At 39.8% G+C, this 23,171-nt stretch overlaps 4 protein-coding genes across 4 annotated transcripts; all 4 read right to left on the minus strand.

The window, feature by feature from the left end:
• Positions 1–1,541: 1,541 nt before the first annotated feature.
• On the minus strand, positions 1,542–6,276 carry LOC308107390 (extracellular calcium-sensing receptor-like; the record flags this gene model as incomplete). Its single annotated transcript, XM_080459711.1, has 10 exons — positions 1,542–2,455; positions 2,531–2,654; positions 2,736–2,963; positions 3,223–3,498; positions 3,592–3,792; positions 4,060–4,329; positions 4,497–4,583; positions 4,737–5,031; positions 5,288–5,418; positions 6,214–6,276. The coding sequence occupies 10 exons, from the start codon at positions 6,274–6,276 to the stop codon at positions 1,542–1,544; spliced, it is 2,589 nt and encodes an 862-aa protein (XP_080315837.1).
• A 714-nt stretch (positions 6,277–6,990) lies between these two features.
• LOC308107392 (extracellular calcium-sensing receptor-like) lies at positions 6,991–11,405 on the minus strand (the record flags this gene model as incomplete). The annotated part of the gene is made up of 9 exons (XM_080459713.1): positions 11,266–11,405; positions 10,751–11,045; positions 10,566–10,652; positions 10,115–10,384; positions 9,387–9,587; positions 9,023–9,292; positions 8,210–8,437; positions 8,005–8,128; positions 6,991–7,904 (listed from the first exon to the last, which is right to left on the minus strand). The coding sequence occupies exons 1-9, from the start codon at positions 11,373–11,375 to the stop codon at positions 6,991–6,993; spliced, it is 2,499 nt and encodes an 832-aa protein (XP_080315839.1). The 5' UTR covers positions 11,376–11,405.
• A 1,828-nt stretch (positions 11,406–13,233) lies between these two features.
• Positions 13,234–17,308, minus strand: LOC308107173 (extracellular calcium-sensing receptor-like; the record flags this gene model as incomplete). The annotated part of the gene is made up of 9 exons (XM_080459337.1): positions 13,234–14,141; positions 14,226–14,349; positions 14,437–14,664; positions 15,254–15,523; positions 15,609–15,809; positions 16,172–16,441; positions 16,665–16,751; positions 16,832–17,126; positions 17,199–17,308. The coding sequence occupies 9 exons, from the start codon at positions 17,306–17,308 to the stop codon at positions 13,234–13,236; spliced, it is 2,493 nt and encodes an 830-aa protein (XP_080315463.1).
• A 1,050-nt stretch (positions 17,309–18,358) lies between these two features.
• Positions 18,359–22,137, minus strand: LOC308107393 (extracellular calcium-sensing receptor-like; the record flags this gene model as incomplete). The annotated part of the gene is made up of 9 exons (XM_080459714.1): positions 18,359–19,272; positions 19,455–19,578; positions 19,660–19,887; positions 20,231–20,506; positions 20,600–20,803; positions 20,943–21,212; positions 21,419–21,505; positions 21,659–21,953; positions 22,028–22,137. The coding sequence occupies 9 exons, from the start codon at positions 22,135–22,137 to the stop codon at positions 18,359–18,361; spliced, it is 2,508 nt and encodes an 835-aa protein (XP_080315840.1).
• Between the last annotated feature and the right edge of the window lie 1,034 nt (positions 22,138–23,171).

Consider the following 23,171-nt stretch of genomic DNA (forward strand, 5'->3'; position numbering starts at 1 on the left):
CACATGACTTCTGGTCGTCTGAGCTCCGCTGTAACGTTTCATCACTCCGCCGCCTCCTTTTATTAAGTCATATCGCTTAATCTGACAAGCTACCCATTGGGGCAGAAGAAAAAGTAGGGGCAGGGCCATTGATAACATTGAAGCAAATCAGTTGATAAATTTAGGAATTATTAAACTATATCCTGGAGCTTTTGATTTGGGGATGATGGTCATTTTGTAATAATTGTTTATACCTTTGTACTCATGGTTACTTATCATGGCCGTACGTGTAGAGTTTTATTGCTTTTAATTTGGTCCTATCGCATTCATTCTCTTACCCTTACCTAAAAACAGTCCTCGGAGGAACACATTGTAGTTCTTCATAAAAGTCATACCCTTATGGCCCCCAATGATCTGTGTCAATCGAAATCTGTGCCCAGTTTGACGATTCACAATGACTTTTGGCCACCAAGTGATGCAAAATGCTTCTTCTTTCAAAGCTAATATTAACACTAACAGCTCTTTATTTAATGTGTTTTGTGTTCACTTTATACATGCAGTGGCTATGTAACCGTGTAAAATGGTTGCAAATCATTTTAGTGTACCTTTCAAATTGGTGCAATCATGCACTGGATTTGTGTCTTTTCACACAGCAATCTTGTTACATGTGAGAGCTGTGTATTACTTACTGTAGGAAAGGTGATGATGTTCATCAATATGTCGAAAAAGTTAACATAGTTGTGTAGGGATTTGTTACCTCATAGGGATTAGCAGTATATTGGGTTTTGGAAGTTTGGCTATTGATAATAATCAATAATTATCTATGATAATTAATGATGAAAAAACGAATTATTTTATTAAAAATTAAATCTGATCTATATCAGATTCTGTACCTGTGGGGCACCACCCATTAAATAGGAAATGATAAGCAATTTAGTTATATCAGTCTCATAAGATATACTAAACCATTTATTTGGAAGTTGAATTAATAGTTAAATTAATTACCAAAATTAAGAGTAAAGCTTGAAGGATTTTGGAGTGCTTGACACAGAACATGTCAACATTTTATTCACCTTTGTACACATTAATAAGACGGCAAGTATGATTTCAAAAATAATGTTTATTTACCATGAAAACAAAAACAAAACACACAGGTTCTAACTACCTATATACAGTTTGGTGACTCTAATGTCTGCTTCTTGAGTGTGTCTCTTTTATAGGCCCATTTCTAAAATGAGTTCACGTGAATGCGATTTGCTTAGTAAAACACTGTAGTTGTCAGACAGTGTTCAGTTACATGTGTGATGTTGTCTCTGATGTGGTATGTGAAGGGAGTGGGGAGGATTTGCATGGTCTACAGTGGGAGGACCCGCTGCTGGGTCACATCTGGCAGTAACATGGTGGTAGTCACAAAGATTTCTTTCATTAGAAATGAAGTAACTTTTCTGTGGTCTGCTGAGATCCTCAGTTGGGTATTAGAAATAACAAATCATCAAATGGAGAGAGTTTTATTGCATACCAGTTGTCCAGGTAATACACATGAACAAGAAATCGCAATCTTTTCAGGATTTGGCCGCAAGTCGACCCATAATTGCCTTCTTTGTGTTCCTCTCTGGTCTCATCAAGATTAAGTGACATTTTGGTCCAAACAGCGCCACCAGGAGGCCAAAACTAGACGCCAGGATGGCAAATACCTCCACAGCATCTGCATATTTACCTGGAGAGTTGATATAAGCAGGAATAAAGGCCACCCACACGGCACAGAAGATCAACATGCTGAAAGTGATGAGTTTGGCCTCATTAAAGTTATCTGGAAGATTTCTTGCCAGAAATGCTAAAAGAAAACTGAGGATGGCCAGTAAACCGATGTAGCCCAGTAACACTGCAAAACCAAGGGTAGATCCAACAGCACACTCATAAACTATCTTGTCATTGTGGTATTCAGTGTTTTTATGTGGGGATGGTGAGGAGGAGACGAGCCAAGCTGTGCAGATTGCCGCTTGGATAGAAGTGAGAACCAGAACTGTTCCTCTCTGTTGCATCGCACCAAACCACTTAGCAATAGCTCGACCTCTTGACTTTGATGCCTTGAACACAGCCAGAACCACCATCGTTTTAACCAGGATACACGAGACACAAAGCACAAAGCTGATCCCAAAGGCCGCGTGTCTCAGCTGGCATGTCCACAGTCTGGGTTGTCCGATAAAAAGGAGTGAGCAAAGAAAACACAACTTAAGTGACACCAAGAGTAAGAAACTCAGTTCTGAATTATTTGCGCGCACCATAGGTGTGCTGCGATGATAGGTAAAGATCCCCAGAACGACAGCACTGATAAATGTGCCCAGCAGAGAGATCGTCGTGAGACAGATACCCAGAGGCTCATGATAAGAGAGGAACTCTGTTTTCTTCGGAACACAGTGGTCACGTTGGGGGCTGGACCAGAAATCTTCTGGACAACTGACGCACTCCATAGAATCTGAGGAACAGGTGAAGAAAATGAAGACAAAAACTATATAAGTCTAAAGAAAGAAAAGAAGATAGAAACACTCACTGGTTTCATTGCTGATTTTCCCCCCAGAACAAAGTATGCAGGTAAAACAACATGCAGGTTGTCCTTTTTTTCTGGCCATGCGGGTACCTGGAGGACAGCTCTCACTGCACACTGAGCGAGGGGGCTATAGTGAAGAAAAACACAAAAAATACATCATCCAGTTTTAATGTACACAACTGAGTTGTCTGAACGCAAACAAAAATACCTTTTTGGATTCAAAGTTCCAGAAGATTTTTTCTTCCTCGAGTATGAGTACTTCTTCGTCAGAGGCCGACCTCTTAACTTCACCCACATTTTGAACTATAGTTCTTCCATCAGGGAGCCACAGCCAGTTCATGACATCATATATTGGTAAGACATCCCCATTGTTGTCAAATGACACTTCATCACCGAACGATGTGGTGAAATGAACCTTTTCCAAATAATGTGCAAGCTGTGAATGGATAATCCAACATGTATCAGAATTTATAAAATTATTGAAATAAAACACATTTCTGTCCCTCATACAATTATTTTAGACTTCAGATACAGGTAGTGTTTGGTATATCTATTTTAGTTTAATCAGTCAGTATGGACCTTTGAAACACAAACTATGTTAACACTGCATATTGTAAGTGTCTAATTCATATAATTCTGTGCAACATAAATCCCAGCATGTTTCCATAGAGGTAGGATATGAACTGATATCACACCTGCCATGGCTCCAGTGTTTGCAGTGTGGCACAGCTGTTCCCACTGAAAGGGCCTCTCCCTGGTTTACACTGCAGCACGCTGTGTAGGGCATATGCAAAAGCATACACAGCTTTGTAAACATTGTACTCAGGTCTGAGGCTGGAAAGGTCCAAAAACTCAGTATCCACATTTCCCATATCTTCGAGTCCAGTGCAAACAGCTCCACCAGTCTCCATCCAACCAGCTGGAGTGGGTTCAAATCTACAGTGAAATGTGTACTCCCAAAACTGTCTCACCTAAAACAGCGGCAACAATTCACATAACATCAATCAAACAAATTTGTGGTCGTGTGCATCAGTTAATTGTACAAGTGTAAAAGTTTGAATTACCATGTTATTCGCATGAGTGCTTCTTTGGCCAGGATGTATTTTTAACAAGAACTCTCTGAGTCCTGGTATTTCTCCTCGGCGGATGGCAATGCCCAGTGTGCCGCTCAAATACGGCATCAGACGTGACGTCTGCAGCACAGTCGCTGATGCCAAGGCTTCGCTTGCAATCCACTGCAGACCGGTTACATTCTGGTCAACCACCTGTGCAGTTAAAGACAATTACTTTTGAATCTCAGTTGGAAAATCACTTTGTAGTTTTAAAACACACAATTCAACTTTATGTTCACAGAGAAGCAATGCTTTTAAAAGTAGGTTGGATGTAAAAATGTGGGGGAAAAGTGTTTAATGGGCTAATTTGTTTTATGACTATACCACCAAAGACATACACATCAATTATCAACTGATAAATGATCTTGTTGCTGATCACGATCATCATTTCCTAAAATTGTTTTGTATTGTATATCTCACCTCTTCCATGAGCTCAATCATGTGAATCTCATGTGCGAACACAATGACCACACGAGCTGTTGATGTTTTCATCAATTTCACAATCCTCCGAAGTTCATTCTGGTCACTGCCCCACGGCAAAACTTCTAAATAGGCCAGACATCCTCCACCAGACTGCAGCAGGTCCGACTGAAACGACTGCGCAACATGGAGTCCGTAATCATCGTCACTGACCAGCAGGCCGACCCACGTCCAGCCAAAATGCTTCAAAATCTGAATCATAGCACGCACCTGACACAATGGTGATATGAGATTAATGTGCAGAAAGTTAACTTCAGCTGCTACTAATTGTCATGTGCACATCCCAGTCAAATCACAAATAACACCTTGTCTTGACAAGCTTGTTGTTTGACCTATGACAAATGCCTTTTGCAGTTGTATGGTTAAGTGTGTTTCACCTGGAAAGCATCACTTGGGATTGTTCGGAAGAAGGTTGGAAATCTCTGCCGGTCACTCAGACATGAGCACGTGGCAAAATAACTCACCTAGAAGAAAAACCACAAACAAAACATGCAACGTTCTAACTAATAAGGATCAGGATATTTACATGATGCAGCATCAACGAACTAAAGTTAAAATCAGAGTTACATTCAAGTGCTGTACTACAATAGCTAGAAGTGATTCAAATTTGAACTTACAATGGGCATCCTGTATAAACCCAGCACATTGGAAATGGCAATAGAAAATGTTGAATAGTGATCACCGACAATCCCGATGACAGGAGGGATCCCTGAACAGTCCTCAACAAGTACAAACTGCTCCTCCTGACCACTGGAGAGTGAGATTGCTCCACTGAGTCCCATGAGAAGTGTACCACAATTATCGTAGATGCTGTATCCCAGAGTCACATTAGGTAGCAGGTTGACGTTCTTGTTGATCTCATCAATAGCAAAGGCCATCGTCATAGCATGTCGGAACCCTAAAATATCAAAACTGAGACACAGACATTAGTATTAATCACTAAATTGCAAAATGCCACTGTAGGTTGTGGTGGGTGTCTGTAGAATTTGAATGTGCTGCGAATGATATACCGTCTTCAAATGAATTAAAAACATTGTTAAGTGATCATGAAATTTAAATTTCCATCATATTTCAGAAAGATTCAAACACAATGACTATACTTCTCACCATGCATGTTCTGAACATTATCTTCACATCCCTCTGATGATGCTGCATGTGCAGTACTTACCCACTGCAGCGGGGCTGTTGTGGTTCGGAGGTAAACGTCCTCTCGGGGAGGATGGAAGTGTAGTGGACCTCAAACAGTCCACCCAGCACCACATCTCCAGGTCTGTGCATTTCATTCAGGTGAAAATCTTTCTGTAATTTACAAGATGAGGGAGGAAAAGAAGACAAGCACAAAGAGAATGCAAAGAAACAACCGGCGACTATGCAAACACTGCAGAGAAAGTATGTGCGAGGAAAATGCCCCATAATTTGTTCTCCTTCAGACCCGTCTGTCTTTATTTGCGCAGGAGCACTTATTTTATGTGGAGGTCTGAGGCATCGCATTTGCATGATTTCCACTGCATTCATTTGCAGCGTTGATGAAATGAAGGCTTTTGGGGCAGGGCAAAACAACAACTCCCCCCCACCCCCTTCCCGATAATGAAAACGCTTCTCATTCAAATTAGATTCAAACGTTATGTTATATAACTGTGTATTTTAGATCGAAAAACAATTTGTCAATAGCCTCAGTGCTTGTCTTCTTTTGTTTTTGTATTGGATAATTATAGCATAATACTAAGAAAAAATGGCATACCAACTCTGTATTTGTGCAGTACATATTTGAAAATCCATATAAAGTGAATCATTTTACTCTTTGCAACATCTTGTTGCTTCAATTATCAGCCAAGTAAAACAATCCTCATAAAGTATGATGATTTAGATTTGTAGAATTAGAAGTAATTCCTATAAAAAAAGACAAAAGATTCATAAAGAACTTTACTTGGGAAATCACATTGGGAATACTTCTAGTAAGTGTTTGATAAACCCAGCTTCTTCTTGAATATAAAATACTGAAAGTGACTGAGATAGTGACGGAGATATTATATCTGTCATATTATATCACTGACTGACCGCACAGTGTTACAGTGGGCAGGACTCCAAACTCACAGACTCGAACCCTGATTCAAGTCTGGGTTCAGTTTGGAGAGGCTTTCTGTGTAGAGTTGTCATGTTGTTCTTGTGCGGGCGTGGGTTTCCTCGAGCTCCTGATTTGTCGTTGTTACTGTAAACCTCCAATAAGTGTGAATGTCAGCTGGGATCAACTTCAGTCTCCTGCAAGAATTATACTCTTATTCTTATTCTTATTCCTATTCTTGAGGGTGTAGCGTATGACAAATGTGAGAAGAGGTTTACACATAGTATCACTATATGCAGATGAGATTTGATTGTATCTGCTTACAAATTGTATACCAGATTGGGATGATGTAAATAAAAACAGATATTGAAAATTATTTGCAGATCTCATAAACCCAAACTGCAAACTTTGTGAAATAAACTCACTGGGGACAGGCCACCACTGTGAGTTCCAAAACAAAGATAATTAACCCTAGTGGGATGGGTTTGCAGAGAAACAAGTAACCACAGTAGAAATAAAAATAAAGGATCTCTTGTGAATTATTTAGAATATAATCACTCACCAACTGTAGTAAGATGAATTCTGAATCATAATCTATTTATTTTAACCTCAAATGTATTATTTGATTTAAAAATATCTAAATGATTAATAGTAATTGTTCTATGGTACAATATCATAGCTGTTTTAAAATACAGTATGCCACTGAAACAAAGTGAAATACATTCTGGTTGAAATTAGTTGTATATTTTACTATATCATTTACATTCAGGTGGTAACAGTAGTTGATGGTTTTGCCAAACCAGTTGCTTTCATGACTTAGTGGCTCCTCGACCCATGATGGCCTTCTTTGTGTTCCTCTCTGGCCTCATAAGGATTATGTAACACTTGGGTCCAAACAGCGCCACCAGGAGGCCAAAACTGGATGCCAATATAGCAAATACCTCCACAGCATCTGCATATTTTCCAGGAGAGTTGATATAAGCAGGAACAAAGGCCACCCACACAGCACAGAAGATCAACATGCTGAAAGTGATGAGTTTGGCCTCATTGAAGTTATCTGGAAGATTTCTGGATAGAAATGCAATCAAAAAACTGAGGATGGCCAGTAAACCGATGTAGCCCAGTAACACTGCAAAACCAAGGGTAGATCCAACAGCACACTCATAAACTATCTTGTCATTGTGGTATTCAGTGTTTTTATGTGGGGATGGTGAGGAGGAGACGAGCCAAGCTGTGCAGATTGCCGCTTGGATAGAAGTGAGAACCAGAACGGTTCCTCTCTGCTGCATCGCACCAAACCACTTCAAAACAGCTTCACCACCTGGTTTTGATGCTCGAAACACAGCTAGAACCACCATCGTTTTTACCAGGATACACGAGACACAAAGCACAAAGCTGATCCCAAAGGCTGCGTGTCTCAGCTGGCATGTCCACAGTCTGGGTTGTCCGATAAAAAGGAGTGAGCAAAGAAAACACAACTTAAGTGACACCAAGAGCAGGAAACTCAGTTCTGAATTATTTGCGCGCACCATAGGTGTGCTGCGATGATAGGTGAAGATCCCCAGAACGACAGCACTGATAAATGTTCCCAGCAGAGAGGTCGTTGTGAGACAGATACCCAGAGGCTCATGATAGGAGAGGAACTCTGTTTTCTTGGGAACACAGTGGTCACGCTGGGGATTGGACCAGAAATCTTCTGGACAACTGATGCACTCCACAGAGTCTGAAGAACAGGGAGGAGAGTAAAATCTATTATTATTGTACATTACAAGTCTGCATTCAATGAGAAACAAGGACAAAATTTAAAAAAAAAAACAACTCACTGGTCTTATTGCTAATCTTTCCTCCAGAACAAGGAATACAGTCAAAACAACACACAGGTTGTCTTTTCTTTCTGGCTATGCGACTACCTGGCGGACAGCTCTCGCTGCACACTGAGCGAGGGGCCTGCAGAAAAAAAGGACATGCTTTCTTATCGTGGTAAAATGTTAATTTCACAAAAGCAGATGATTGAAAAGAAGAAATAACCTGTTTTGATTCAAAGTTCCAGAAGATTTTGTCTTCCTTGAGTATGAGTACTTCTTCATTTGAGGCCAATCTCTTAACTTCACCCACATTTTGAACCTTTGTTCTTCCATCAGGGAGCCAAAGCCAGTTCATGATGTCATATATTGGCAGCACATCTCCATTTTCATCAAATGAGACTTGATCACCAAATGATGTGGTGAAGTTGACCTTGTCTAAATAATACACCAGCTACAAATAGAAAAGATGAAGTAACAGTTTCTATTGAAATAATAACATAAAATTATTTTTCTTCTCTTTGTTGGCTGCAGGTATTTGCATGAAGAACAAAACACGTGTTTGGATTTTTCTAAATGTACAGTGTATTTTGGAATGTTTTATATTTTTATTCACATTTATACTTTTATATCATCAGCATATAGTGATCATTGTCCCACTTGTCATACATTACAGCCAGAAATAATAATAATAATAATAATAATAATAATAATAATAATAATAATAATAATAATAATAATAACAATAATAATAATAATAATAATAATAATAATAATAATAATAATAATGATGATAATAATAATAATAATAATAATAATAATAATAATAATAATAATACAAACTGTACAATTTAGAATACAATTTTAAAATGTATAATGACAATATATGGCTAAACAAAGCAGTATAAAAAGGTTTTGTAAGATGTCATGAACTCTGACTCGAGTATGCTTCTGTACTAATCCCCAGCTCAAATGTTTGGATGTCACAGCTGTTTTTCAGAACATAATAAAAGAGAGGGAGTGTAAATTGATATCACACCTGCCATGGCTCCAGTGTTTGCAGAGTGGCACAGCTGTTCCCCATGAAAGGCCCTCCCCCAGGCTCACACTGCAGTATGTCATTAAGGGCATATGCCAGAGCGTACACAGCTTTGTAGATATTGTACTCAGGCCTGAGGTTGGAAAGGTCCAAAAACTCAGTATCTGCCTTTGTAATGTTTTCTTGTCCTGTGCAAAGAGTGCGACCATTTTCCCCCCAACCTACAGGTTCAAATGTACACTGAAACATGTATTCCCAGTACTGTCTCACCTGAAACAGATACATAAAGAACATACGTAAACAGACATACCAATATGAGTTTGATACTTGCGTGGTTCAACTGAAATCCAGGCGTAATTCTTACAATGTTGTTTTTATTGTTGTCTTCTCTGTCAGGGTGTATTTGTAAGAGGAATTCCATTAGCCCTGCGATTTCTCCTCGACGGATTGCAATACCCAGAGTGCCGCTCAGGTAAGGCATGAACTGAGGAGTGTGGAGGACTGCAGCTGCTGTCCAGGCTTCACTTGCAATCCACTGCAGACCCTTCGCATTCTGTTTCACCACCTGTGCAAATTGAAAAAAAAAACACTTTTTAGATTTAAAAAAAAAAAAAAAAGAATAAAATAAATTAATGACATGTTCAGATGAAGAAAAATGAACAGAATTCTTTCTTTAGGGACATCATTTTAGAATAACACAATAGTTTTGTGAGTAAATTCTCCACCAAAAAAAAAAAATACTGAAAATCATTTTACAATTTGTAATTGTGATAGTTGTGTAAACCAGAGCATACAGTAATGTATTTATTTATTTTGTAATTATTATTAATATAATTGTTTTAACATGTATGATACTTCTGACTTGAAAACATAACTATTTCAGTTCTTGTGTTTTAATAATACATCTACATTATAAATATTATACAATATATTTTGAGAAGCACTTGTACGTAAAAAAAATATATATAAAAGTACAATAAATTGTAATTATGCTCTCACATTAACAACTAAACAACTAGACTCAACTGGAACTGATAAATGATCTTGTTGTTGATCACGATCATTTATTCCTTAAAATATTGTATATCTCACCTCTTCCATGAGCTCAATCATGTGTATCTCATGTGCGAATACAATAACCACACGAGCTGTTGATGTTTTCATCAATTTCACAATCCTCCGAAGTTCATTCCGGTCACTGTCCCACGGCAAAACTTCTAAATAGGCCAGACATCCTCCACCAGACTGCAGCAGGTCCGATTGAAACGACTGCGCAACATGGAGTCCGTAATCATCGTCACTGACCAGCAGGCCGACCCACGTCCAGCCAAAATGCTTCAAAATCTGAATCATCGCACGCACCTTACACAATGATGATATAGATAAGATCAGTCTGCAAGTTCAGCTACTACAACCAATATCATATACACTTTCCATTCATATCACACCTGACTTGAATTACACATATGTATCAATGTGTACCCTTTCTACAAGCTTGCTGGATTGCGTGAAGCAAGTTCACAACATGTTATTAGTGTTTCACCTGGAAAGCATCACTAGGGATTGTTCGAAAGAAGGTTGGAAACCGCTGCCGATCACTCAGACAGGAACACGTGGCAAAATAACTCACCTATACATCACCAAACAGACAGTCAGTGTCCAAATATTTTAAATTGATATTAAAATGAGACGTAAGTAGCCAAAAGGAAAAGTAAATGTGAAACTTACAATGGGCATTCTGAATAAATCGAGCACATTAGAAATTGCAATAGAAAACGTTGAGTACGTTTCCCCCACAATCCCAATGACAGGCGGGATCCCTGAGCAGTCCTTCTGGAGCACAACCTGCTCCTCCTGACCACTGGAGAGAGCGATTGCTCCACTGAGTCCCATAAGAAGAGCACCACAGTTATCATAAAGACTGAATCCCAGAGTCACATTCGGTAGCAGGCTGCTGTTCTTGTTGATCTCCTCAACAGCAAAGGCCATCGTCATAGCATGTCTGAAACCTAAGATATCAAACCTGGGACACAAAATCCAAACAATTAAACAAACAAGGCAGAATCAGTTACTGTAAAAGCTAACAAAAACTATACTATAATTAGCTGATCAAGAAGATGTTTTGACTACTTATAGCTTATTACGAACATTTCATGACATTAATATTTTTTAAAGTTCTCGACAGACAGCATAGTATTCACATGTAAAAACCAATGTGTACAAGCAAGTGTACATACACTCACCCACTACAGCGGGGCTGCTGCGGTTCTGAGGTAAACGTCCCTTCAGGAGCATCTGCAGTGTAGTGGATCTCAAAGAGTCCTCCCAGTACCACATCTCCAGGTCTGTGCATTTCATTAAGAAGAAACTTCCTCTGTAATTTACACGAAGGAAGAAGAGAAGACAAGCACAGGCAAAGGGAGAATACACAGAAGAAAATCAAACAGGTATTCAAGTGTATGTGGAGAACTCCCCTCATAATTAGTTCTTCTACCTTAACCCCTGTTTAATGTGCTCATCAGCATCCGTTTATTTTATATTAGGGGTCATGCCAAGGGCTCGCCGTCATCCCAGTGTCACGAAACACCCATAGCAGCAGGGCAACATGAAACACAATAAGAAACGCCCTATTGCTGACTATACACAAGTAATGGGTATTAGTTATTCACACCTGCGGAGAGGTTTTAGGCATTTCTGTATAATATCCCAATGATGCAATACCAATATGAAAACACTCAACTTCAGGTGGAAATGTTGGTCATGAATAGCTCTATTTTCTTGAGGATTCCGTCTTCAAAACATTTTGGCATTCTCGCTTAAAAAGTTCCCTACATTTCTATGTCTTGTTTTTTTTGTGTAATGTTGAATAATATCAAAATTTTGTTCATATTAAATTACATATTACATTTCAGAAAGGTGCACTATAACACTTATTGGATAGGAAATGTTTTTGTAATGATAGAGTAACAGAAGGTTTATACAATCAGACTTCACTCTTGACAAAAAGGGATTGCTTGGTAATATTTTCTTTTAATGAACTTATTGCATTGCCATGAAACCAACTATATAATTGAATCACACAATACAAGAACGTTATACTTAATGATCTACAAAAAGCAAACATCTGTTAAGCACAAGTAATTCCAGTATATTAGCTGTTTTCTGTATAAACTTGCACCACCCATAACACGAGGTACAAATATACAATCGAATTTGATACAGCACAACAGCTTTGAGAAATATTTTGTCTATACTTTGGATGTGATTGGCCTGGCGAACTGGCTTTCTTAATTCTTAATTTTTGTCTTTTCTATCTTAGGTGAAGAAAAATATTTTAACGAAGCGCTTAAGGGGGCGAGCCCTATGGGAGATTGAAATCATGCCTCTGTTGTACATTGGGTGGCATTGTTGATTATTCAGTGCCAGTCTCAATGTTTGCCTGGCTTCCAGAGTTTTGGGTGTTTTTCTCTTCTGGCAATGGTTGGGAGTCACTTGAGTGGGTAAAAGGAGCACACTTATCATCTCGACCAGGTGTGGCCAACCCACGACTCGTAGCTCTTGGTCTCTGACTGGTTGGCCACCTCTAATCGAGACTATCATGTCGCAGTCAAGACTTTCAGCCAATGTTCTTATTTCAGACACTCAATACACTGTCTTGATGTGCAAATGTGTACAGCAAGACATACAGGCCCGTTCAAGCTGGAGACCTTGCAGGTTTGGCAGGTATTCCGGCAAATTACTGAATTGTACCTGCAAAGACATCATGCCTGTTATTTTCTATCATTCTGCTCAAAATTTTAGGTTATGTTGATTGTACATACAAGCAAAACTGCAGATATCACACCTTTAGGGTAAATGATGTTAATAGGGATTCAAGTTTGTGTGTCATTAGCTTTTTCCAACATTTGAAATCAATCTCAGGCAAGGGTTGCCTTCACTTGCTAAATTAAGGTATTTCTCTCGGTAAATGATCACATCATTGTTCCATATGTTTTGTTCATCGAACAGCGTCTCAGAGAAAAGGTCAGTGTGATACTCAGTGGAGCAGTTTGGAAGTTAAAACAACAACTTTATTCAGGGAAAACTGAGGCACTGCCTATAACATTCATTCTGACGAGATATATAACAAAGAAAAGGGGTTACTTTCTATCCTACAGTGGCCATAAGGACAATTTGAACACAATACACTGACTCCTATTATTATTGTTGCTTTATGACTTGGGCCTTGCAATGATGGCCTTCTTTGTGTTCCTCTCTGGTCTCAGCAGGATTATGTAACATTTTGGTCCAAACAACGCCATCAAGAGGCCAAAACTGGAAGCCAGGATGGCAAATACCTCCACAGCATCTGCATATTTACCAGGAGAGTTGATATAAGCAGGAACAAAGGCCACCCACACGGCACAGAAGATCAACATGCTGAAAGTGATGAGTTTGGCCTCATTGAAGTTATCTGGAAGATTTCGTGCCAGAAATGCAATCAAAAAACTGAGGATGGCCAGTAAACCGATGTAGCCCAGTAACACTGCAAAACCAAGGGTAGATCCAACAGCACACTCATAAACTATCTTGTCATTGTGGTATTGTGTGTTTTTATGTGGGGATGGTGAGGAGGAGACGAGCCAAGCTGTGCAGATTGCTGCTTGGATAGAAGTGAGAACCAGAACGGTTCCTCTCTGCTGCATCGCACCAAACCACTTCACATTGGTCCCCCCTCCATGCTTTGAGGCCTTGAACACAGCCACGACCACCATGGTTTTGACCAGTATGCATGAGACACAAAGCACGAAGCTGATCCCAAAGGCTGCGTGTCTCAGCTGGCATGTCCACAGTCTGGGTTGTCCGATGAATAACAGTGAACACAGGAAGCAAAGTTTAAGTGACACCAACAGCAGGAAACTCAGTTCTGAATTATTGGCACGGACCAAGGGTGTGCTGCGATGATAGGTGAAGATCCCCAGAACAACAACACTGATAAAAGTGCCCAGCAATGAAGCAGTAGTCAGACAGATTCCCAGAGGTTCATGATAGGAGAGGAACTCAGTTTTCTTGGGAACACAGTGGTCACGCTGGGGGCTGGACCAGAAATCCTCGGGACAACTGATGCACTCCACAGAGTCTGAAAATACAGGGGGATTACAATACTTTTTACCAAAGTTTTTCCTCTCTCCTGAAAATGCAACATTTTTGATTTGATACCAACCGCTTTCATTGCTGACACTTCCTTCTGAACAAAGGATGCAGTCAAAGCAACACACAGGTTGCCCCTTCTTCCGCATCATGCGTGTTCCTGGTGAGCAACTTTCGCTGCAAATTGAGCTTGGTGGCTGTTGAGAAATCAATAAAAAAAAAAGTTCAGCACCTTTCTGATGTAAATGTTAGGAGTGTGATACTCAAGAGTAAGGATCAAGAACCTGCTTTGATTCAAAGTTCCAGAATATTTTGTCTTCATCAAGTATGAGTTCTTCACCTCTTGTGGCCGACCCCTTCACCGCTCCCACAGTCTGAACTTTAGCTCCTCCATCAGGGAGCCACATCCAGTTCATAATGTCGTAGGCGGGCAAAGCATCTCCGTTCTCATCAAATGAGACTTGATCACCGAATGATGTGGTAAAATTTACCTTCTCCAAGTAATACATCAGCTACAAATGAACAACAGAAATGCCAGTGCCAGTTTAAAAATGAATAAAAATAATAATTCAAATAATTAAAATTGTAAGTGGTAGACCTGCACTTTAACATATAAGTTTGGGTTTTGTAATATTATCTCTGTTAGTGGATCAAAGAAAGATGTTTTTTTTTTTCTTCTTCTTTTTTTTGATAAACTTGGAGAGAAATAGTGTTCAACCAAAGATGAAAGAAAGTTATACAAATGGCCTTTGAATTAGAATATATTTGTATATAGATATTCTAAATATACCTATATGTGTGTTGAGTCTACATTAATTCTAGTGATTTTCCATAAGTAAATATTCATTACAGAAAACTTGTGTGCTTAATAAGTATGTTTTTTTTTTTTCATCGATTAACAGCACTAAATTCAAGTTAACCACTCTAAATTTGGTGGGGAAGGTGGGAATTGTTTTGTGTGTGTGTGTGGTTGTGTTTGCCCTGTGATGTACTGGCCACGGTGTATTCTGCTTTCAACCACACCCATCCAAGTCCAACACAGTTGCAGTTCCTAGATATAAACTGCTAAAAGGACACATGGAAACTGATATCATACTGTACCTGCCATGGCTCCAGTGTTTGCAGAGTGGCACAGCTGTCCCCAATGAAGGGCCCATTACCTGGCACACAGCCCAACATGTCATGGAGTGCATGAGCCAGAGCGTATGCCGCTTTGTAAATATTGTACTCCGGCCTGAGTTCTGAGACATCTGAAAAGTCAGTCTCCACATTCTGAAGGTGTTCTTGTCCAGTGCACTGAGCTTCTCCGTCCTGCACCGTGTCCGCCGATGAAAACTTACACTGAAATGTGTATTCCCAAAACTGCTTCACCTGAAATGCATAAAGAAACACGTTTAACATAAACAATCTGAATGTAGCCCTGGTTTAATTAAACACTGAGAGGTCAAATCTTCACCATGCTATTTTCAAAATCGCTGTTCTGTTCAGGTTTAACACTCATCAAGAAGTCCTTGAGCCCCGGTATTTCTCCCCGACGGACTGCGATGCCCAGTGTGCCACCGAGGACTGGCAGGAATTCAGGGGTATGGAGTCCTTCAACTGATACCCAGGCTTCACTGGCAATCCACTGCATGCCTGTTACATTCTGCTTCAGCACCTGCATAGTACACAGATCTTTTTCAACTTCTGTCAAATACATTTCAGTAAATGTTTTTTTTTCTGTCGTTGATCTAAAATACCTACGGTGACAGATGGGAAGCGGAATTTCCACATGTCAGACAAAAAGCACAGCAAAACTGAACATACATTTTGCATGCATTTGTAATTACAGCGAAATGTATAAAGCTGCCCTGACACTACATCCGGTCATGTCTATATTTTAAAATAATAGTTTCTTAGCATTTTAATCAGGTACTTAATAATAATTCACACAGAATCAACTGTGAACTCTGAAAATGATCTTTTATAGAAACATTTTAGTCTGATCCTGTGCATTCATAAATACTGATATTTCCAAACCTGCTGCACAAGTTGAACCAGGTGCATCTGATGTCCGAATACAATAACCACACGAGCTGTGGAGTGTTTCATCACATTCACGATTCTCTCGTATTCCTCTGGATGATTGCCCCAGGGTAAAATCTCTGAGTAGGCAAGACATGCCAGACCCGACTCTGCTAACTCAGACTGCAACGCTCTGGAAGCGTGAATCCCGTAGTCATCATCGCTGACAAGAAGACCAGCCCAAGTCCAGCCAAAGTGTTTGAGAATGTGAATCATGGCCCGCACCTGAGCGATCACACAGTGAACAGGTCAATGAACAGGCTCAAAAATTGTTTTAATGTAAGTATTAACAATTATATTTTTTATTATTAGATTATTGGTAAAAACATCCTATTAAAGTTTTATCACACCAGATGTTGATTATTTGTTTAAACAACATAAACTTAATTCATCCCTTGATTTTTATTTTTTAAGTTTTCTATTTTCTGTACTTTATCAAATGTCTCACCTGGAAAGCATCACTTGGGATTGTCCTGAAGAAGGAAGGAAACCTTTGCCGATCAGTCAGGCACGTGCACGTGGCAAAATAACTCACCTATGAAGAAATTATTACAGATGTTCAGACCAAATGCAGGACTCTAAAACTGCTTTGTAAAACTATGTTTCAGAACTTACGAGGGGAAGCTTAAATAAACCTAAAACTTCAGAGGTTGCGATAGAAAATGTGGAAAAGGGATCACCCACAATGCCCACGACTGGAGGGGCTCCCACACAGCTCTCATCAAGCACAAACTGTCTATCTTGGCCATTGGCCAGCGACAAAGCAGCACCGAATGCAACATTAAGTGTAGCACAGTTGTCATATAGACTGTATCCCAGAGTCACATTAGGCAGCAGATTGGAGTTCTTGTTGATCTCTTCGATAGCGAAGGCCATAGTCATGGCATGTCTGTACCCTGGAGGGTCAAAGCTGACACATGAACAAACTGTTATTTTATAATAACCGATGAGTACTTGTGCTGCGGCAGTACATCACACTTACCCTTGGCAGATGGGCTGATGTGGCTCAGAAGTGAACGTGAGCTCAGGGAAGACAGAACCATAGTGCAATTCAAAGAGTCCACCCAGAATGACATCTCCCGGTTTGTGCATACCAATAACGTTAAATTTTCTATTCAATTTACAGAAAGAAGAAGAAGAAGAAGAAAACTCAAAAAAGAACAGAGGCAAATGAACCGTGAACAGACAAGCACAAAGGTTCAAACAGTTAACATGGAGGTTCCCCATAACAGCCACTCTGATCTGAATGCAGAGGAGCATCGTTTTATACACAAGGCTTTGTCACCCCCCTTTTCATGTTTTCATTGAATGCCTTGAGATCTCACAGTGTTTCATCACCTGCTATATAACAATAGCAGGATATTCTTTTTTTTTTTTATCAGTAGCAAGTAAAGGATAACGCACGTTTCCTCAAATTATCCATTGGGGAGTGTTATCAGTATATATATATATATATATATATATGGTTTCTTCTATATAAAAACAGTAGTGGAGTTATTATTTCATTGGATACTTAATTAGTTGACACGCCAGTAAAAGCCTAATATTTTCAACTGCCAGTGCTTCACAGCTCCTGCAACAGTAATACATTGTTCAACAGTCATGCACATGCAGAACTTAGCATAACACCTGCCCTTGAAAAACACAAATGTAATGTCATTAATATACAAAAGACAATGATGATAACAACGATAAAAAAAGGTGAGAAAAACTAATAAATGCCACATGGAAACAGCTCTCGTGATAAAACAATAAGACTGCATTATCAATATCAAAATAGCACGATACTCCAGAAAGTAACCATATCACTATAACTGAATAATAATAATAAAAAAGAAATAAAAAAAACCTTGTTCACAATCTTCAAGCCAAATTTGCCCCTGTGATTTCTATCTAGGTACGGATTTAGCTACTGAAGTTCCACTTAAGATGAAAGACTGACAGTATTTACTCATTGACAGATGCATTTCTCGGAGAGGTAAACATATTTTTAACGGCACAAAAAATGAGCAGACAAAACAAGATGGAAATAATGCACAAACAAGATTTTGTGTCTTCTTTGAATAATCTTTATTGTAACTGTAACAAACTGATAAAACAGACTAAGGTAAGTTGATTGAGAAAAGATTTACTTTTGATTTTTTAAGATTTAGTGGTGCCTCGACCCATAATTGCCTTCTTTGTGTTCCTCTCTGGCCTCAGCAGGATTATGTAACATTTGGGTCCAAACAGCGCCACCAGGAGGCCAAAACTAGACGCCAGGATGGCAAATACCTCCACAGCATCTGCATATTTACCAGGAGAGTTGATATAAGCAGGAATAAAGGCCACCCACACGGCACAGAAGATCAACATGCTGAAAGTGATGAGTTTGGCCTCATTAAAGTTATCTGGAAGATTTCTTGCCAGAAATGCTAAAAGAAAACTGAGGATGGCCAGTAAACCGATGTAGCCCAGTAACACTGCAAAACCAAGGGTAGATCCAACAGCACACTCATAAACTATCTTGTCATTGTGGTATTCAGTGTTTTTATGTGGGGATGGTGAGGAGGAGACGAGCCAAGCTGTGCAGATTGCCGCTTGGATAGAAGTGAGAACCAGAACTGTTCCTCTCTGCTGCATAACACCAAACCACTTCAGACTGGCTTCTCCTCCAGGTTTTGATGCTCGAAACACAGCCAGAACCACCATAGTTTTAACCAGGATACACGAGACACAAAGCACGAAGCTGATCCCAAAGGCTGCGTGTCTCAGCTGGCATGTCCACAGTCTGGGTCGTCCGATGAATAACAGCGAACACAGGAAGCAAAGTTTAAGTGACACCAAGAGTAAGAAACTCAGTTCTGAATTGTTTGCGCGCACCATGGGTGTGCTGCGATGATAGGTGAAGATCCCCAGAACGACAGCGCTGATAAATGTGCCCAGCAATGAAGCAGTAGTCAGACAGATGCCCAGAGGTTCATGATAGGAGAGGAACTCAGTTTTCTTCGGAACACAGTGGTCACGCTGGGGGCTGGACCAGAAATCCTCCGGACAACTGATGCACTCCACAGAGTCTGAAAAAAACCCCATAATTTATATGTTTAACCAGCACAACGGTTTCAATATTTTCAACAGTTGTACACATAGTCAATTATTTACGAATTTGTTTGTGTAGCATTCAGTCTGATCATGACAGATTACAGATTGGATTTGCTGTGGTGTGCTTGCCCGTATAAGATCATGAAAGATGTCCAACCTGTTTCGTTGCTAAACTTTCCTTCAGAACAAGGGACGCAGTCAAAACAACACACTGGTTGTCCCTTTTTTCTGGCCATGCGGGTTCCAGGAGGACAGCTGTCACTGCACGCTGACTGAGGAGGCTGCAAGGAAATGTTTAACGTTTCACGGAAAATAGTTCTATTTTCAGAGCTGATGTTAAAACAAAGAGGGAATCATTTAACCTGTCCGGAGTCAAAATTCCAGAAGATTTTGTCTTCATCAAGGGTGAGCTCTTCATCTTTGAAGGCCGTCTTCTTTACAACCCCCACATTTTGAACCTTCGTTCCTCCGTCAGGGAGCCACAGCCAATTCATTACATCATAGATTGGTAAGGCCTCGCCATTCTCATCAAAGGACACTTGATCACCAAATGATGTGGTGAAGTTCACCTTCTCCAAATAATACATCAGCTACAAATAGGAGGGATAAAGAAACAGTTTTCATAAAAGTAAGAATAAACAAGGAGTTTTCTTTTCTTTCTTTCTTTCTTTCTTTTTTTTCTTTCTTTCTGTCTTTCTTTATTCTGGATGTTTATTAACAAGAACTTTTTTCAAATCAGAGATAAAAAAACCTGTGTTTATAAACTTGGGAGGAAAAAAAGCATTGCTTATTATATTGAGAGGCTTTATGAATGTTTTGTATGATACATTTTTTGTAAATCTGGAATGAGACGTCTAAAAAACTACCAGATGTCCGGGGAAATTGGCTCAAGGCTTTTTGGAATAAAATAGAAATATGAGTTTGATATCACACCTGCCATGGCTCCATTGTTTGTAAGGCGGCACAGCTGTTCCCAGGGAACGGCCCTCCCCCAGGCTCACACTGCAACATGTCATGGAGGGCGTATGCAAGAGCATACACAGCTTTGTAAATGTTGTATTCGGGCCTGAGGTTTGAAACGTCTAAATATTCATTGTCAACATTTTGGAGGGTTTCCTCTCCCGTACACAGCGCTCCCCCAGTTTCCAACCATCCTGCCGGAGGGGGAGCAAATCTACACTGAAAGGTGTATTCCCAGAACTGTCTCACCTGAAACAAGGTTTTGAACAAAGTCATCACAGAGATTCAACAGTCGTTCATGCTTTGCAGTGAAGATGGAGTTTAATAAGTGCGCTATCTCACCATGCTATTTTCATTGTCAGCATCGTCGAGGTCAGGCTGCGTTCCTAAAAGGAAATCCTTGAGTCCTGGTATTTCTCCCCTGCGGATGGCGATGCCCAGTGTGCCGCCCAGATACGGCATCAGACGTGCTGTTTGAAGCACGGCTGCTGCCGTCCATGCTTCACTGGCCATCCACTGCAGGCCTGTCACGTTCTGTTTCACCACCTGCTCAGTTAAGTTTCATTAAAGTACATACTTTTAGATATTTACTATCCACTACATCAGACTCAATACAAAACATATTTGCTACAATGCAAATGTGAAGTGATGTGATAATGCAAAATAGCATCTAATTAATACACACCTCTTCCATCAGTTGGATCATGTGAAACTGATGTGCAAACACAATGACTACACGAGCTTTGGATTTCTTCATCACTTCCACTATCCTCCTCAGTTCATCTGGGTTTTCACCCCAGGGCAAAATCTCCGTGTATGAAAGACAGCCAGCACCCAGCCGAGTCAACTCAGGCTGAAAGGACCGGGCCACATGGAGACCGTAATCATCATTACTGACCAGCAGACCTGCCCATGTCCAACCAAAGCGTTTCAGAATCTGAATCATTGCGTTTACCTGAAGCAAGAGGCAGAAGGATCAGTCGACAGAAAAGATTTTCAATGAAGAAGCATTAACCAACTTAACAATTCCAAATCCAACTGTTTGTTTCTTATTTAAATTCACCTAGATGTTTTGTACTGATCCGATGTATTTTATCAGTTCTGTTTTTATTATTTTACTGGGGAATTTGTCATCAAATCTTTTCTAAAAGGGAGTTTCACCTGGAAGGCATCACTTGGGATTGTTCTGAAGAAAGATGGAAACCTCTGACGATCACTCAGGCAGGAACATGTGGCAAAATAACTCACCTGCAGGGAAACATAACATAGTCTATAATGAAGACAAGTTGGACTTAAGGTACCAGCTTAGGCCAGATATCATTTTTATGATCAGGATAGAGGTTCTATCCTGTGTTGAACCTCGCATTTTTTTAATGATACAGCCAAAACTGAAAAACTTACAATAGGCAATCTGTATAAACCTATTACGTCAGAGGTGGCGATAGAAAATGTGGAGAAGGAATCACCAACAATCCCCAAGACTGGAGGGGTCCCCAAGCATGTGTCCTGCAGCAAAAAATCCTCCTCTCGGCCACTGGCCAGCGATAATGCAGCACTGAATCCAATCACTAGTGTGGCACAGTTATCGTACAGACTGTATCCGAGTGCCACGTCTGGCAGCAGGTTGGCGTTTCTGTTGATTTCATCAATCGCAAAGGCCATGGTCATTGCATGCCGGAACCCTGGAGGGTCAAAGCTGGTACAGGAAATGTCTCAATGAGTCACCGAAAACAGCTTGACTGCACAGATTTAAGCCTGTGTCACACTTACCCTTGACAGCTCAGCTTATGAGGCTTTGATGTGAACGTCAGCTCAGGGAAGACAGAGGTGTAGTGCACTTCAAACAGCCCACCCAGGATCACATCGCCGTGCTGGTGCATGCCATTAAGATCAAACTGCCTCCTTAATTTACAGGATGAAAAATGAGAGGAAGACTCCAATGGGAAAAAGAAGGAAGAAAACCAAATAAGGATCAAGCTGAGAGTGCACTTAAATATGTTGAAAAATGCCCCCATGACTGTACATCTTCTACGCACAACTGATTCTTCTCATCATAAATGGCTCTCATTATATATGCAAGGTCTTGCCATCTCTTTTGAAGGTTTGATATCGGTTTCACACCACCCACAAGCACAGGTTGGGCTGGGCTTTCATTAAACAAATGAACAAATCACTCTAACAGAGGATGTTACCGTTGCATAATGAATATGCTGTTTGTGACTTACTCTATTCATGCCACATTACCTACTGCTGTTGGTTTACTGTTTTCCATTAAATACAGTGTCAACATACTTAGTATCGATTCAGAGATTTTAGACGACATGTTTCTGTTAAATGATTTTAGGCCTGTGATGAATCTGTGAGCCATTGTCAAGAGTGGCGATACACCTTATTAATTTGACATTTTAAAATGCTACAAACTACTTGCATACTCTTATTCTAAGTATCAAAAAATTTGAAATATCATATTGTTTCTTCATGTACTTTATTATGTCTCACCATGACCTGTGTAAATGGGCATTGTAAGTGATCTTAGTCATAGGCAGTCAGGTTGAAACAATTGTAGTCGTGTTTCAGGCTTTAAGACTTTGCAGGATAGCCTTTTTCATACTGTATATTTGTAATATATGTGGTGATCCTTGAGTAAATGTCACATTTGTAGTTGCGTGTTTTGTTGGTAATGCTATTGTGTTGATATTGAATATTGAGAAAAAAACTCAGAACCACACACTGTGTGTTAAACACATGAACATTTTCTTTTAATGAAATCCTAAAATAACATTCAGCAGGATTGATACACTGAAAAGAAAATATGAAAGTATTTTACATAAAGTTACACTTGTAAATATATGATACAACAGTTATTTTATTCTTCAAAATGTTGCTAAATGCATAGAATGAGCCTTCACAATAT

This window comes from Lipophrys pholis (genome assembly GCF_963383615.2).
Source record: "Lipophrys pholis genome assembly, chromosome: 3".
In the NCBI taxonomy this organism is placed as follows: Eukaryota; Metazoa; Chordata; class Actinopteri; order Blenniiformes; family Blenniidae; genus Lipophrys; species Lipophrys pholis.